The 16,569-nt window shown below is 46.8% G+C and overlaps 1 protein-coding gene across 1 annotated transcript in view; it reads left to right on the top strand.

The window, feature by feature from the left end:
- Tg (thyroglobulin) overlaps positions 1 to 16,569 on the top strand; it is a 175,396-nt gene that overhangs the window by 84,489 nt on the left and 74,338 nt on the right. The window contains exons 36-41 of the mRNA XM_050145305.1: positions 3,277 to 3,411; positions 5,843 to 6,007; positions 6,708 to 6,930; positions 9,217 to 9,310; positions 10,182 to 10,341; positions 16,220 to 16,422. Coding sequence (XP_050001262.1) covers positions 3,277 to 3,411; positions 5,843 to 6,007; positions 6,708 to 6,930; positions 9,217 to 9,310; positions 10,182 to 10,341; positions 16,220 to 16,422 — 980 coding nt within the window. The remainder of the gene's footprint in view (positions 1 to 3,276; positions 3,412 to 5,842; positions 6,008 to 6,707; positions 6,931 to 9,216; positions 9,311 to 10,181; positions 10,342 to 16,219; positions 16,423 to 16,569) is intronic.

Below are 16,569 nucleotides of genomic sequence, written 5' to 3'. Positions count from 1 at the left end.
GTTGGGAATTCCTGGCTGATAGTAAATTGACATAAAAAGGCCCCAGGATCTCCAGCCTTCCTGCTTCAGCATGCTTCTGTGTCCTCAAAAGCTTTTTTCTCAGTAAGACTATAGGAAGTCTATAAGGTTTGGATGCTAGCATCCCTAAACAACAAAGGCTCATTCAGGAGACATCATGTAAGTTTGCATGGGGATGGGTAGGGACATCGGCAAGGACTTGGCTTCAGACCCTAGGGAATGACACTGGAGCTGGCTCTCACTTGGAGATGACATTTACTCTTTAATTACAGAGACAGCAGTCTAAACATGGGGTATGGTCAAAGTTTCCATCTTTGGACTATAATTGGCCGCTGTGGTCCTGAAACCCATGATCACTCCTCTCTGAAATTTCAGCTGCTTGCCATCTAAGAACATCTAAGAGTGACCACATCACAAAGATGCCGTTTGGGTTGTCTGTGAAAACAGCAGCATGCGGAGCAGCCTTGAGAAAATTAGAGCCCAGAGGAGCCTGCCTGGCTAGAGCCAAGTACGGACAGACCCAAGTTCTGACTCCTCTGTCTCAAGGATGGTGTTAGGACGCAGAGCACAGGAGATGGCAGATTGGACAGTGGGGCCCTCCTGGTGGCACTAGTACTTTTCCAGGAAAGATAGGAGAAAGCTCTCTTGTTCTCTGTTCTGCCATGTAACAAGAAATCATACGACAAGAAATCAGTAATGTAGTGAGAGGCTGCTTGTTTGTTCCCAGCTGCTCAGCTCCGATATAATCACACAGAAACCATGTTATTTCCAACACTGTTTGGCCAATACCATAAGCATATTTCTGGCTAACTCATATCTTAAATTAACCCATCTCCATTAATCTGTGTACCAACACAAGGCTGTGGTTTACTGGGTAAAATTCCGGTGTCTGTCTCCGGCGGGGCTACATGGCTTCTCACTGACTCTGCCTTCTTTCTCCCAGAATTCAGTTTAGTTTTCCCCGTGTATCTCTATTCTGTTAAGTTTCTTTATTCATTAACCAATAAAAGCAACACATATCTAGAAGAACCTCCCACACCACAGTAATCCATGAGCCATGAAGAGAGACCAAAAAAAAAAAACCCAGCCTCATTGATACCTACATCCCAAACTTTAAGTGCACAGAACTAGGAGAAGCTACTGTTGCTATTTAAAGTGCTCAGTCTGGTGAATCTTATTACAGAGGGGTCCCAGTGAATGCTGGGGGCAAGGCTGTCTAGTAGTTTTATTTACCAGGCTAACTTTAGTGGCATCTCACCTAGCAGCAGCAGTGTTAAAGATGGGTTGGAGATAGAAATTACAGGCTCCCCATATAGCTTGTGGTACTGTGCTGACAAAGCAAAGATCCACACACACTTAGAAAGAGTGTTCTGGAAAGGGATTTTGAGACAGTGACCTCAGAAGCCTTACTCTGATATGACTTTGGCCACAGACCAGCTTGTTATTGATGAATTAGTTTTCCTTTATATCACATTTGTGAGGATGCACTAGATTCCTACCCCTTGCCACACTTGGAGTACTGGAAGATCAAATTTGATAGAGCAGACATACATAAAATGCGATACTTTAGATCATCAGTGTGCTTTGCCAGCCCAAGGTCCACACTCACAAGTATTTGTAAGAACAATAAACTGCTGTGATCTTCTGAAGCAAAAGAAAGACACGGGGAGTGGGGAGTGATTCTCGCTACTAATCTTCAGAGCTGTCCCACTGGGATGGGCTTTTCTAGAGTCAGCAGTGTTGGATGCTCACACAGCAATACCAGGGTGGGGCAGCTTCTGGCCTCTTTAAAGTTACTTCTGGATGCTGACCTAAAGGTACAGTCCTTCCTCAGAGAGGCACCCTCATCCCAGTGCTCAGACTCATTACTATTCTCTCATGGCCTATTTTTTGTTTGTTTGTTTGTTTTTGTCTCATAATTCTATTTATTTATTTATTAAAGATTTCTGTCTCTTCCCCACCGCCGCCTCCCCTCTCCCTCCCCCTCCCCCAATCAAGTCCCCCTCCCTCGTCAGCCCAAAGAGCAATCAGGGTTCCCTGCCCTGTGGGAAGTCCAAGGACTACCCTCCTCCATCCAGGTCTAGTAAGGTGAGCATCCACGAAACTGCCTAGGCTCCCACAAAGCCAATAGGTGCAGTAGGATCAAAAACCCATTGCCATTGTTCTTGAGGTCTCAGTAGTCCTCATTGTCCACTATGTTCAGCGAGACCGGTTTTAACCCAGGCTTTTTCAGACCCAGGCCAGCTGGCCTTGGTGAGTTCCCGATAGAACATCCCCTTTGTCTCAGTGTATGGGTGCACCCCTCGCGGTCCTGAGTTCCTTGCTTGTGCTCTCTCTCCTTCTGCTTCTGATTTGGACCTTGAGATTTCAGTCCGGTGCTCCATTGTGGGTCTCTGTCTCTGTCTCCTTTCATCGCCTGATGAAGGTTAATATTCAGGAGGAAGCCTATATGATTTTCTTTGGGTTCTCCTTCTTATTTAGCTTCTCTAAGAACCCGAATTATAGGCTCAATGTCCTTTATTTATGGCTAGAAACCAAATATGAGTGAGTACATCCCATGTTCCTCTTTTTGGGTCTGGCTTACCTCACTCAGGATAGTGTTTTCTATTTCCATCCATTTGCCTGTAAACTTCAAGAAGTCCTTGTTTTTTACTGCTGAGTAGTACTCTAATATGTATATATTCCATACTTTCTTCATCCATTCTTCAATTGAAGGGCATCTAGGTTGTTTCCAGGTTCTGGCTATTACAAACAATGCTGCTATAAACATAGAGCATATACTTTTGTTGTGTGATAAGGCCTCTCTTGGGTATATTCCCAAGAGTGGTATTGCTGGGTCCATGGGTAGGTTGATCCCGAATTTCCTGAGAAACCTCCACACTGCTTTCTCTCATGGCCTATCTTAGCTCACAGTCTTGGTGCTAATGAGAGACTCCAGCAGACCTGTCGGTCCACACTGACGACTTATGCTTGGCTGCTAGCTCTTCATCCCTGTTCCTTGTACCACATGCCACATGCAGAACGTGGGGTCATTGGGAGACAACCATTGTCATGCATAGGCTCTGTAGCTGTGAAGGAAGTCTCCACACACTGGCCAGTCGTGTCATTGTCCCTGGGCTTCAGTTTCTTCATTTTCTTTCTGTTTAAAAACAGATGCCATAACTGTGTCTTCCAGGGGTAGTTTTGGGGGTAGTCTCCACAGTCTTCATTCTGTACCTGGTGATAACCACATGCAATCGTCCCCTCTTTGTCTCCCAGTTGCTCTGAACTCCTGGCAGACCCTGCCCCTCTCTTTGGCGATTATAGACTCATCCATCAAGCACTTTGATGTTGCCCATATCAGCGCTGCAGCCACCAGTAACTTCTCTTTGGCCCAGGACTTCTGTCTGCAAGGTAAGGGAATCGCCCAGAGAGGGTGCAGGAGGGCCTCAGCCAAGTGATACTGCCCTGGATATTAAACAAAGACAGACAAGAGATTCCAAGATGGCCTGGGAGCTCCTGACAGAAAACAACTAACAAAGAAGGGAATACATGAGGATCTTTCCATTCCTCTCTAGACAGTCTGCAGTCAAGGTTTGCAACAGCCAGGCGACCAATGAGGGCCTTGAGCAAGTGTAGAAGAAGATCAGCAGGCAGAATTGGGATTATTGTGAGGGTGAGAAGAAAGAGGTTCGTGGAGCTGGGTGGGTACCCTTAGATAGCAGGTGGGCTGCCATGATGAGGAAGTGTATGTACCCTGAACAGGCTCCTGGTACTAATCTAAGATCTATGGGTGCCGCAGACCGTCCCTCTCGGAGACCACCACCCACGGGAGAACAGGGTTAAGGATAGGATAGTCAGGATACGATGCAAGGGAAATGACAGACAGACACACTGTGTAGTGAAAATCTGCTGCAATTTTACTTCTGTAAAGCTTCTGTTTTTGTACAAAACAGATCAAAGAATTTGGTAGGTTCATTTCATCACCCCACTCAGGGTTCCAGACATAAATCAAGATTAAGCATAACCAAAATAGAGCTTCTTCTATGTGCTCCTTTCTACGTGTTCCCCCTTCCGTGCTCAAGATGTTGGCAAGGACTTTTAGTTTTGTTTTGTCTTTTAGAATTCTGTCTCACACCATTATTTACTTTCTACCGTGGGAGACTAGTTCTCAGGGTCCTGTGTTTAGCTTTCCATCTATATAGTTTTTATTCTTTGCTCCATATCCCCTAATAGTTTTCTCATTTTCTCATGATAGTTCCTATACCAATATATTAAAACTAGTCTCATGTTATCAATAATTTCCTTTCTTTCCTTCTTACTATAAAGACTCCAGGGCTTCTGAGATCTAGCTAATCTTTCCATAAAGGGGAATTTTCTCTAACTCTCCTTTTCTCTCTAAATCTGATTCACTATGACGATTCCCTCATAACATATCAACTTTAGCCTTTTCTGTTTCATAAATAATAAAGTTTCCCAGGCTCATGTGGCATGGGGCATACTTCAGTTCCTCAAGGACTGCTTTATTGAACAGTGGAGCCGAGCCAAGGACGTACTTTGATCTCTTAGTAAGCGGGCAGCTGTGAACAAGAAAATTAAGAAATACAGAGAAAGATCAGGCAAGGTGTTAGGAGTGCTCGCTCTCAGGGCCATCTCCAGATACGAGATTTGCCTAGGGCATCAGGTCCTCTCTGGACTGCTGATTGCCAGGGGGACCACCTGGGGCTTCGCTCCAAGAAGCTCTAACCCCAATCCTTCAGCAGGCAAAAGCCAGCGCAGAGGCATTTTGTCACTACACGGCAGTCACTGCTGTGGACGTGGCATATGGGTAAACACAAAATTATAAGAAATGTTTTTAATTCAATTTTCAGAGTGTTCTAGTTGGCACAATTATCTCCAGATGCAATTTTCCTCAGTGTTTCTAGGCATGGGTGATACTAAAACAGTAACTAGGTGGCCACACAATTTTAATGTTCCACAATGGTGTCCCCTTTCTAAGAGTGACTGAGTTCCATTGATATTTGCACCCTGATATTCTGAACACCTTCTCCATGTGTCTGGATGTTTATCATGGAGACTACACTGCCATGTGTAGCTGATAAGTTGTGTGCTACACAGCCCTGGACAGTGTCGTTCAAAAACTGGGCTTTGAATAAAGGACACAACACACATAGCTCAGACAGTCCATGTGAAGCTACCCCATTTCCAGAGCGATTCTTAGCACCGAATGCCATGAAGTAGGTTAAATTATATCAGGCAGCATGTGGCTTGTACAGGAAAAGTCATAGTTCAGGATGGAACGTGGTGAGCATGTCACAAGTTAAGAAAGAATTAGAGGAGGCCAAAGGAAACAGACCTGAAGAGGATGCCAAGAGGCTGGAGAGTTGTGTTGCATAAGAAGCCCATGGGAAGCTGCGAAAATCTCTTTCAGCAAGGGACTGAAAAGAGCACATTTATGAGATAATTAAGAGATAAGAAACATGACCACTTTGTAAAAAACATCTTGATGGAGGGTTGGGTTCCCACCACCACTGTTTTATTCTCAGCTCCAGTGCACAGAATTTATAATGAGTTCTTCTATAATGGACAGATGAGGAGATAGACAGATGGAAGGATGAACACATGCATTGATGGCTGTGTGATTTGTTAGAAGGATGGGTGGATGGTGAGTGGCTTTGTGTATGAATAAAGAGGATGAATGATTGGATGCATGAATGATAGGGCATACGGATAGAACAGTGTATGACTAGATCAGTGCGTGGATAGATGGGTGTATGCATGCATGTTTTGTGAATACGGTAATAGCTCTGAGTTCAGGCCCACCTCTCTCTCTTCTCCTCTACAGAATGTTCCCGTCACCAGGCCTGCCTTGTCACCACCCTGCAGATCCAGCCTGGGGGTGTGAGGTGTGTGTTCTATCCTGAGATACAGAACTGCATACACAACCTACAGAGTCAGAGCTGCTGGGTGCTGCTCCGCGAAGAGGCTGCTTACATCTACCGGAAGTCCGGTGAGTCGCCTGACAGAGGAGGCGGGGAGCGCAGGCCAGGCTTGACTTGTGTGAACAGCATGGTTGGGCAAGCGGGGGCGGGGTGGGGGGGGGGAGAGCTCTGAATTCAGCATCACCCAGTGAAGCTTGTCTGTACCCCAAGACTGTAAACCCTTCAGTTATAAGACTGAAGAAAAGGTGTTCTAGAAGTTAAAAATCAACTAAGGGTAGGCGCCCTTGTCCCAAATCTGAGCTGAACTGACTGGAGAAATGCCTTTATCATTCTCTCAGTACGAACAATCCAGATATTCCGTCTCAGGAGTAAGAGACTAAAAGAAGTGTTTGCTGACAGCTTCTACTCCAGACGGCCAGTTGATACACAGGTGTCCCTTTTCTAGGCTCCTGGGTGTCTGATGTATAGTGTGGACCTGGGTTAGCACCTTCCCCTCAGGAGCATAGGAAAAAAATGCAGGAGATAAAGTGTGCTTGCACATGGTTCATGTCCCACAGCATGGAGCACCTTCCACTATTCCCATTCACAGTTAGTGTTGTTGACATTGAAGGCTAACCTTGGCTAATTCCTAAATACGAATGTGAATGAACCCCTGATATTGTTCTAGCTGCCTCAAACTGTAAGGATAATTGTTTGCTTGCTAAAAGCTAGCGAGAATACCATTTCTCACTGTCCTTGTCTGCCTTTCTGCCCTTGACTTCCCACCAGGAATCCCTTTGCTCCGCTCTGATGTAGCGGCCACACCTTCTGTACGCATTGACCCCTTCGGCCAGCTTCAGGGTGTGTCCCAGGTCGTCAAGTTGGGCACTTCTTGGAAGCAGGTCTACCAGTTCCTTGGAGTTCCATATGCTGCCCCACCCTTGGCAGACAATCGCTTTGGGCCACCAGAACTCTTGAATTGGACAGGCTCATGGGATGCCACCAAGCCAAGGTATGGGATAGTGGCAGCATTTTGGCGAATGTCCCAAGAATACATATCCTGGTCTAATCTGTCATGGGAGAGCCAGGTGTTCTAGTTAGAGCAGGAACTGGGACTGCATTCTATTAAACAGCACCACGGCTGGCAGACCCAGGTGCCCAGCTTCAGCTAATCAGTGCTGCTTTGCTCACAGGTAGGGAGGCCATCTGGTGAAAGACCTGTCTCTTCTTCTCCAGGCAGTGATTCTGGACTCGGGCCAAGGAGGTGCTGCATTTGGCAGCATGACTCTTCCAAGTTCTCCTTGGCATTTGTGTCCAGGAATATGAGACTGTGGGAGACTCTGTAGAAGGTTCATAGGAGGTCAGAGTTGATCATGTGCATCACACCAGTCTTGCAGTTGTCAAACTCAGTGAGTGACATTTGGCTTTTTAAAAGTACTTTCTTGTTGCAGGGAGAGCCGCTTGGTCATTCTGGCCATTCAGCCCTGAAATAATCAGACGAAAACCATATTATTTAAAACACTCTAGCTTTTTATTTGCTAACTCTTGCATCTTAATTTAACCAATTTCTATTAATCTGTGCATCACTACAAGGTCGGGGACTACCAGCAAAGTTTCAGTGCATCTATCTCCAGTGGGGGTTCCATGGCTTCTCTTTAACTCTGCCTTTCTTTCTCCCAGCATTCAGTTTAATTTTCTCTGCCTACCTAAGTTCTGCCATGTGACAGGTCCAAAGCAGTTTCTTTCTTCACTAATAGTAATCACAGCATACAGAGGGAAATTCCACATCACTTTCTTTTTTTCTTTTCTTCCTCTCATCCTTCATTTTTTTCTTTATGTCTTTCTGTGATAGGGCCTCACTATGTAGTTCTAGGCTGGCCTTGAACTTGAGATCTTCCAACCTCAGCCTTCCTGAGTGCTTGGGACTACACATGTGTTGCCATGTCTGGCCAGACATCTAACTTAACGGGACTGAAAATGCAGCCTGAGGCAGCAGGACCAGGATCTAACTCTAATGCATGCATTGACTTTGTGGAGCCCATTCTCTAGGGAGAGATACCTTACTTAGCCTAGCCCCCCTCCCCCGGGGGGGGGGGCCTTGGTTCTGCCTCAGGAAAGGAATAGAACACACTTAGTTGACTTCCCAGGGGAGGCCTTAACCTCTCTGAGGAGTGGATGGAGGTGGGGTGGAAAGAAGGGAAGAGTGGAAGGAGGGGAGGGAGTGGGAACTGGGATTGGTATGTAAAAATTAGTTAATTAAAAAGAAAATGCAGCATGACAGGAAAGATGAATGAATCAAAAAAAAAGAAAGAAATTCCCAGAACAATATAAGTTCTGTTTCTCCTTTCCTGTCTTTTCTGAGCTTGTCACTCAGACCCCATCATTTCCCCTCATCAAACCATTCATGTCAAACATTGACATGTGATGAATACCACTGGAGTGTTTTGTGAGTGAAGTCTCTCAGCCCGTGGAGAATAGACACTAGGTACCTCTGCCACTTGCTTTCCCTCCTTGGGCTCTGTGGCGCTGTCCTGAGGAGTAGTGTTCTCTATGTCCTCTGTGGCTACTCTCTGGCTGCAGAGCAGGTGCCTCTCCATAGAAGTATCGGTTGAGTGAGGGGCTCCTGAAGCCCTGTGGGGAAGACGACAAGGACCACCCTAGCAGAGTAGCAAAGGAAAAGTGCAACAGAGCAGAGTTGAGTTGGCTCCACCGTGGGAAACCCCAAACCCAGGGGCACTAATAGAGGGACTTTCTATACTAGGCTGTACTATCTTAGGTAGACAGTGTCTACAGAGTTCAATCGTTGTAACCTGGGATTGGTAACTAACACCTGTAGGATAAATCCAAATGGACTTGGGTAGATGTTCCTTGTGTGGCCATTGGGAGGTGTCCTAGATGAGCCCCTATGCAAGAGGACACTCAAACTCACACCCCATCCTCTTCCCTGATGCAGAAGGTGGGTCTGACAGCACCTCTTCCCAGAGCAGAATCTGTGAAACACAGCAAGGAAAGACAAGGCCCTGCTGGCTCCCAGTCTTCTTCTCTGGCCTTGGTCTCTAGTTAGCACACTCACCACTGGGTGACAAGTTTTTCCAGTCCAATGGTCAGAGAGATCAGAGATAGGCTGCTATTCCTTCCACTCTCTGCCCATTCCTATGACCTGGAGCCTCCTCACTGCTCCAGAGCTACAGCAAAACCAGGCCCTTGGCTCTGACCACGAGTGGTGGGTATGCAGGAGAGGAAGAGAGGGCAGGTCTTTTTGATAGCTCTCTGAAAATCCCATGCCTTATTTCTTCAGGGCCAGCTGCTGGCAGCCAGGTGCCCAGACTCCAGCGCCTCCCCAAATCAGTGAAGACTGCTTGTATCTCAATGTGTTTGTCCCTGAGGACTTGGTGAGTTTAGAAGTTCTTGTATTATCTGGTGAATAATTCCTTTTAATAATCCTGTTTCCCACCTTCACTGGGCTCTATTGAACCTGTGCTTCTACAGCATCATCCTTAGAGGCACTGAGCTCCCTGTATGAGAGCCAAAAGTGAACAAGGGGCCTTGGAGCTTTCCAGGCAAGTCTTATGTTAGATTCACAAAGATGAAGTGTTAGGTTTGAACACAACTCTTCCTGTATCTGCTTAAGAAGCTACTGCAGTCTTGGGGCTGAGAGGCTGAAGCACCCTAGCTCATGAAAGGAAAAAGGGTACGGGGAGAAAGAGGAGCTCCAAGTCTGTACTGAGCTTTGCTTCTACTCCTACTCACCTTGAAACATTAGCACATCATCCTTACCTCTGTGAGCCTCCATTTTCCTACCTATGAAATGGGGGTGCAATAACCCATTAGAACTGACGTCACAGACTTCCATGGTTAGGCATCTTGAACTACACATCCTTTCTTTCCTCACAATCTGGAAGTTTGAAGTCCGAGATCAAAAGGCTAGTTTCCCTATTGGGCATCTTTTTGCTTGCACTTAACACCTTCTACCGGGATCTTTCATGGTCTTTCCCTTGTGTGTGCCTGTGTACAAATTCCTTCTCCTCAAAAGGACACTGTTCTTACGGGATCAGGGTTCACATATTGGACCACAGTTAGATCTCCGTGTATGATCACTTTCTGAACTAGGGTGTCAGTGTATGAATTTAGAGGATAAAATTCAGCCCATTGCATATGGTTAAGGCTGAGCTGGCAAGAGGGCTCAGAGTCTGGTTTCACAAATGACAGTTGCCCCTTGCACAAGGTTAACTTCCACCTCCTCCCTCTCTCCAACCCCTTCAGGTCTCCAATGCATCAGTTCTGGTGTTCTTCCACAATACCATGGAGATGGAAGGCAGTGGAGGACAGCTGACTCTTGATGGATCCATCCTGGCTGCAGTTGGCAACTTCATCGTCATCACCGCCAATTACAGAGTGGGGGTCTTCGGCTTCCTGAGTTCAGGTGCGTTGCTGGTGTGATGGACAGGTCAATCATTCATCCATCACTAGAAGAGCTTCTGAGACAATTCTGAGACAATTGCTTAGAAGAGGAAGTATTCACTTGGGCTCACTGTTTTGGAGGCTCAAGTCCATGGTTGCCTGCCCTGTTGCTTTGGTCTATGTGAAATTAGCCCAGTGTGGCAATTGGGATGTCCAAGCACAGCTATACTCCTCATGGCCAGGCAGCAATAGCGAGAGAGAGATATGACTAGGGAGCTTCAATGTCCTATGAGAAAATGAAAAGGTTCTATCAGTAGAGCCATTCCTCAGTAGAGCCATTCCAAGTCAAGCCTTTAGAACACAGGCATTCAGGGACCTTTTAGATCTAGACCGGAGCATTTGGACTGCTCGCCTCTCAGCTGTTCCCTGCACAAGTTCATCCCCATCTTCTCCAACTTCAGAGCCTCTTTGCCTTCCCCCTCCTGTGGCCAAGCTAGACATATTTTTGAGATCTTCCAAGGGTGCTTTGATGTTGAAAATTTGCTGTATGTCTAAGACTGTCCCAGTAGATCTCATGCTTTATTGCCTAATATAATCCAATGTGTTCTGTGTGCATTCAAACATATATGCATGCATGCATGTATATGTTTAGAAGGAAGATTAGGGACCAAGGAGGTTAGCGACTTGTCTAGGAAACAGAACTGCCACAATGGACCGTGAATACTCTTTCCTTGGCTATCTTTGAGGATCATAGCTCTTCTACCACACAGAGACACTGGGCTTGGTCCAAAGGCTGTGTGAATAGAGTAACCCCCTCCCCTTTATTTCTAATCTCACTGTGAATCTATGTGTGCTCCACCCACTACCAACCACGTGGGCAGAATAGAGTCCTGGTCCACCACAAACGCCTTCTATATACCTTGATATACCTCTGTGATATGGGCAGGTTGGTCACTAGTGGAGATGGGAGGTCCTTGGGATCTCATCAATCGCTTGACCTTAGACCAACTCTCCCTTTCTCCCAGTATGTTAGAGCCCTCTTTTCTAGAACAGGAATGGTTTTGCTCCCCTTTCGGGAATGCTGGAAAGGTTAAGAGGTTTTAGCACAGGAGTATAGGGGCTGAGCCTCATCACTGATTTCCAAGGATCTCCTCTGAGTCCTGGGATGTGCTAAGAATGGACAGACAGGTGGAAGTCTGGAGGGCCAGAAAGAGTGCAGAGGGGTGGGATGGACTAGGAGGACCACATGGTATAAGCCACAGTGTGGCCTGTAGAGCAGGCAGCAGTCAGTGTAGGTTAAGGAGATCCTCCTTAAGGCTAAGGAGAGGCTAATGAATGGCAGCTGTGGGTTTCCTTTGGCGCAGCGGGTTCAGCTGAGAGCCATGGGCGTGAATGGGTCTTCTCCAGTCTCCAGCCCCTGACAGACGCTGGGTGGTGTGAGGAGGGGAGGCAGTATAGGGTGTGGAGGAGTACAAGTTTCTCAGCAGGGTGAGGGAATTATTCTCTCAGGAACTTTCTTTTTAGAAGAGGAAAATTTTTCTGTGGAGTTTTCTGTCCTCTATTCAATGCAAAGCTGTTTCTCTGGAGCTTTAAGGGACATTTAGGGCTTAGCTGACTGAAGCTGGCCCCAGAGAGCCCTTTCCAGACACAGCTAACTTTGGCTTAAGTCTTCTCTAGACAGCAGAGTGACTTTCCATATGTCCTCTATCCTGAGGGGCATGGGGAATTCGGATTTCAGGGAGAGAAATTCTGTTGAGAATTTATACCCTTCTGGAGAGGCAAATTCATTTTGACCTCAGTGTAGGTATCTGAAGGAGGGTGAAAGAAGCTTCCAGAACACCTACTCTTCTCCTTACCAACTTACATCAATGCCACCTGATCATTTTGTCAAAAAAAAAAAAAAACCTGAAAAACTATCAGAACCTGGAGAGTGCTACACTTCAGAGGGCATCTCTCCACCAGCCGTCCTGCCTAAATTTCCTCACACAGTTCTCAGGCAGCACTGAGGCCTGCATACTCTGCCATTTTCCAGAAGAGAGGTCCAGGCTAAGAGAGACTGAAGGGCTTGCTGATCATCCACAGAGGCAGTGGCAGACTTAGCTTGAACTCAGCTCTCTGCTGCTCAGAGAACAGCAACGAGAAACACTGAACCACAGAGGCTTCTGGGAGGTCTGGAAATTACTCTGGTTGCCTTGTCCACCAGAGTTTCTCTTCTGCTGTCCTTTAACCAGGGAAGGCAGTCCCTTTTGTGCTGTTCACTTGACCCCTGATCCCAGGGTACCTCCCTCATTCCAGAGCTTCTGGGTCTCTCATACTTTCCTCCCTACAGATCTGCCCAGAGTGGGGAGGGGGATTGGAGGTAGATAGGGAAAGCCTGTTTCCTCCACCTTCACTCTTCAGCATTATCTTCTGGCAAAGGACCCAGCCAAGGTTCTATAGTGCTGGGTACTGAGGAACAGAGTGAGGAAGAGAGGGTAGACAATGGGTCCATAGGCCCTTGGCAGAGTGTAGAAAAGAAGGGGGTTCTTCTTCTCCCTCTGTGTATATATCCTGAACCAGGAGCCTGATGGAAAACCATCTGCCACAAGTAACCACACAGTGACATGACTACAGTCATTGGATACTCTGGACCTTTTAGAGGATCTTATATCTTCTCTAACCAATAAAATAGCAGCCATTACTACTATAAAAGTGAAACTGGCCCTGATAAGGGTATCAGTGGGACACTTCTTGGGCCTCAATATGTTCGATTATATTTCAAAATAAAAGCACGGCTGTGATGCCTACTTTGGGGGACAGATCTGTTGTATTTACAGTGATTTAGTCATCAGCAGAACTAAATAAAGCTTGTTCTACAAACACCCACTGTACACATGGAGACAACCAAAATACATGGACACTGGACACTAAGTACGCTTCCCAGGGTCCTGCTCAGGGCAGGTGTAGGAGCCAGGATTTCATCTAGGCTCATGCCCTTCCACCTCCCACTGGAGTCCACAGACAAGACTAGGTACTGCTGGGGCTGGGATCCTCTAGAGTCGTTGAATAAACTAAACGAAGAGATGCGAGCCATTCATGCAATAAAAGGACAAGTGGATGTATCCTGGATGGTCCTGTCTAGAAGGTTGGGGCTAGATCAGGGAGAGAAGACATAAACAATAACAACACGATGTCCAGGAAGTCTCCTCTTGAATCGGCCTCCCTCTGTGTAACCAGTTTCCAGGGCTGGGCGCCCTCTCTCTCTCTCTCTCTCTCTCTCTCTCTCTCTCTCTCTGTGTGTGTGTGTGTGTGGTGGTGTGCGTGTGTGTGTGTGTATGCACGCGAACACACGTATGCACAAGTATAGGGATGGACAATGACTCAGGAAGGTGGCTCTGGAGCAGGAGCGTGGGGGTAAGGCAACTTGAGCTTGGCCCCACACACCTGCAAGGGAGCATCATAGATCTGCTGAGCAGCCCTGGGTACCACTGGAGCTGACTGATTAGGAGGCAGGCCTGAAGGGTCTAAGGAGTAGGAAGACTTGATGTGGTGGTAATGAGGAGATGAGGATTCTGCAAACTAGCACGTGAACTTTTTAATACCTGTCATAAAATCTTCAAGAGATGTTTATGGAATTGGATTAACTTTTAAGACAAAGAGTTCTGAAGTCGAGTTAGGATTTGAGTTCCCTGCCCAATCTCACATTTGCTTCTTGCATCTAGACAATTTTTTATGCTCAAAAGATTTTATTTCTTAAAAAAAAAAAAGATTTTATTTCTTGCCAGGCAGCACGCCTTTAATCCCAACACTTGGGAGAGAGAGGCAGGCAGATCTCTGTGAATTTGAGACCAGCCTGGTCTATAAGAGATAGTTCTAGGACAGGCTCCAAAGCTACAGAGAAAATATATATATGTATATAGATATATATATATATATATNNNATATATATATATATTCTTTACCAATTGAAGGCCAAGGCTGAACCAGATCCAGACCCTTCACAGCACAGTGACCTATCCCTTGCTTTCGTGTGCCTAGGGAGAGTACACCCTGAGAGGTGTGTACACCACAGAGTGTGTTCACTGGGAAGTGTATTCACTGGTGGTGTGGGCACTGGGAGGTATGTGCAATGGGAACTGTGCCCGCAGAGTAGTTACTTTTTGCCTTCAGTACTGACACAGTACGGGCATTGGAGGAAGCCAAATTTGTCCCTGTTTGATGAAGGTCTTACTAGACAACCCCAGTTGTTACTACCCAGGAGTCTACAGACCTCAGAACTTGACCTCATCACTTGGTGAGAAGCTGACACATAGGCAGGAGCTCCAGGAACGCCCCTCCTGCACTGCTGCTGGCAATGCAGACTGCAGCTATCTCTCTCCAGGCTCATGCACAGGCTTCGTCCTTACTCACTCAGCACCCTGTTCTCCTGGACTCGCAAAGGCTGGGAGGAAACAGACACATTGATCTTGACAAATGGGATGCAGGAGCCATCCAGAAAAGGCCACAGTGAGGACAGGGCTTGCCAATAGCTTCACCAGGCCCAGAACATGGAAAGCAATTGGGGAGAACTGGAAAGCTTCACAGCTGGAAGAGTAGTTTGCATTATTCATGTGTTCCAGGCTGGTGTTCTCTTCAGCTTTGCAAATATTGGGTCAGGCGATCAGCAGGCAAGAATTTCCTACCTTTGAACTTTTGGGAATATGGGGTCTCCCTGACACATTCTTGTTCTATATGGAAGCCCCTTGTTCATAGTTATAGATGTCTCAGGAAAGACTGTGCGTGGAGTTTTAGAGAGGTGTGGCCTGTGGATATAGCTGTATGCAGATGCCGACGGGAGTCATGGTGTCTGTGTTCTTTACTTTTCTTGTTGCTGTGACAAAATATCTAACAAAAGAACCTTAAGGAAGCAAGAGTTTCCTTCGCCCCACATTTTGAAAGTATGGTCCATCACGCCGGCAAGAGCTTGAGGTAGCTGCTCCCACCCTCAGGACACAGACACCCTCATTTTCTCCTTTTCGTTCAGTTCCGGATCCCTGTCCATAGACTGGTGCCTCCCACATTCACTGGTGGTCCTCCCACCTCAGTGGAGTCAGTCTAGACACTTGCTCATAGACATGTCCAGAAACTCCTAGAGGAGGTGATGCTAGAACACGCCAAGTGATTAGTATGAAGTATCACAGTCACTAAAGAGCAAAGACAGAAAAGACAAGATGCGTGTGAGCTTCAGTTGACAGCAGAGTAAAGCCCACTTCTCATGATGTTACTGGAGGGCCAGCATGTGGGGCAGACCAACAGGGAGGCTCTATCATGGCAGGCAAAGAACAGTGCAGCATCTCAGACGATCTAATGAGATGTGTTCATTTTTGTTATTTTGTGGGTATGTATGCAAACAATTAAAAATGGTGCTACATCTTCAACAAATAGTTATTAAATTCTGTGATTTACGAAAGAGATATGGGTTCAGTGGCACACTTCTAAAGTCATAGATTAAGCTGTAAGAAAGGCTAGGATCCCTTGCCTGGCCTGATCTAGCCACTGTTTGACAGATATACCTGCGGTAGGGTCTGAGCCCTTAGGTGGGAGTCATCTCTTTGCCTAGGCTGGAACTGAACATGCATGGCCCCTGCTCTGAGCCCCGGTCCTTCACATTTCCCTGTCCACTGACAGACAGAAAGCCATGGCTCAAAGAACAGAGGTGTTTCCAGTCTCTTGGCTAATGCAGTCCAAAGCTCAAAGACAAGCCAGATTATGCTTGATTCCAAAGCCCAGGTTCTTTTCAGCATCCTCACCTGTGTGTTTAGCTTATAGTACTGCCCTAGGTGGACAAGTCCCCTCAGAGAGTCTTGTGTCTGATATAGCACTTTTCCTGTAAACTCTAAAGCTGTTAGGACACACAAGCTAATGACGTTCCTCTTTTGCAGGCTCTGACGAAGTAGCTGGCAACTGGGGGCTGCTGGACCAGGTGGCAGCTCTGACCTGGGTGCAGAACCACATTGGAGCATTTGGTGGAGACCCTCGGCGTGTGACACTGGCATCAGACCGTGGTGGGGCAGATGTGGCCAGCATGCACCTTCTCATCACCAGGCCTCCCAGGCTCCAGCTCTTCAGGAGGGCTCTGCTTATGGTGAGTGGTATGGCCTGCTTTCACTACTGCCTTGGTGATCTTCCCGACTTTAGAGACTAGCTGACTGCCGTTGTTGGTATTCTCTTATCCCTCACACTGTTGTGGATCCTGTTCCGGCTGTCACAGCAGGTATGTGTGGTCCAGGAA

This window comes from Alexandromys fortis, unplaced genomic scaffold (assembly GCF_014885135.2).
Source record: "Alexandromys fortis isolate MF-2015 unplaced genomic scaffold, M_Fortis_MF-2015_v1.1 scaffold_2_1_26212458, whole genome shotgun sequence".
Classification (NCBI taxonomy): domain Eukaryota; kingdom Metazoa; phylum Chordata; class Mammalia; order Rodentia; family Cricetidae; genus Alexandromys; species Alexandromys fortis.
This window is presented reverse-complemented; position numbering and strand designations above follow the sequence as displayed.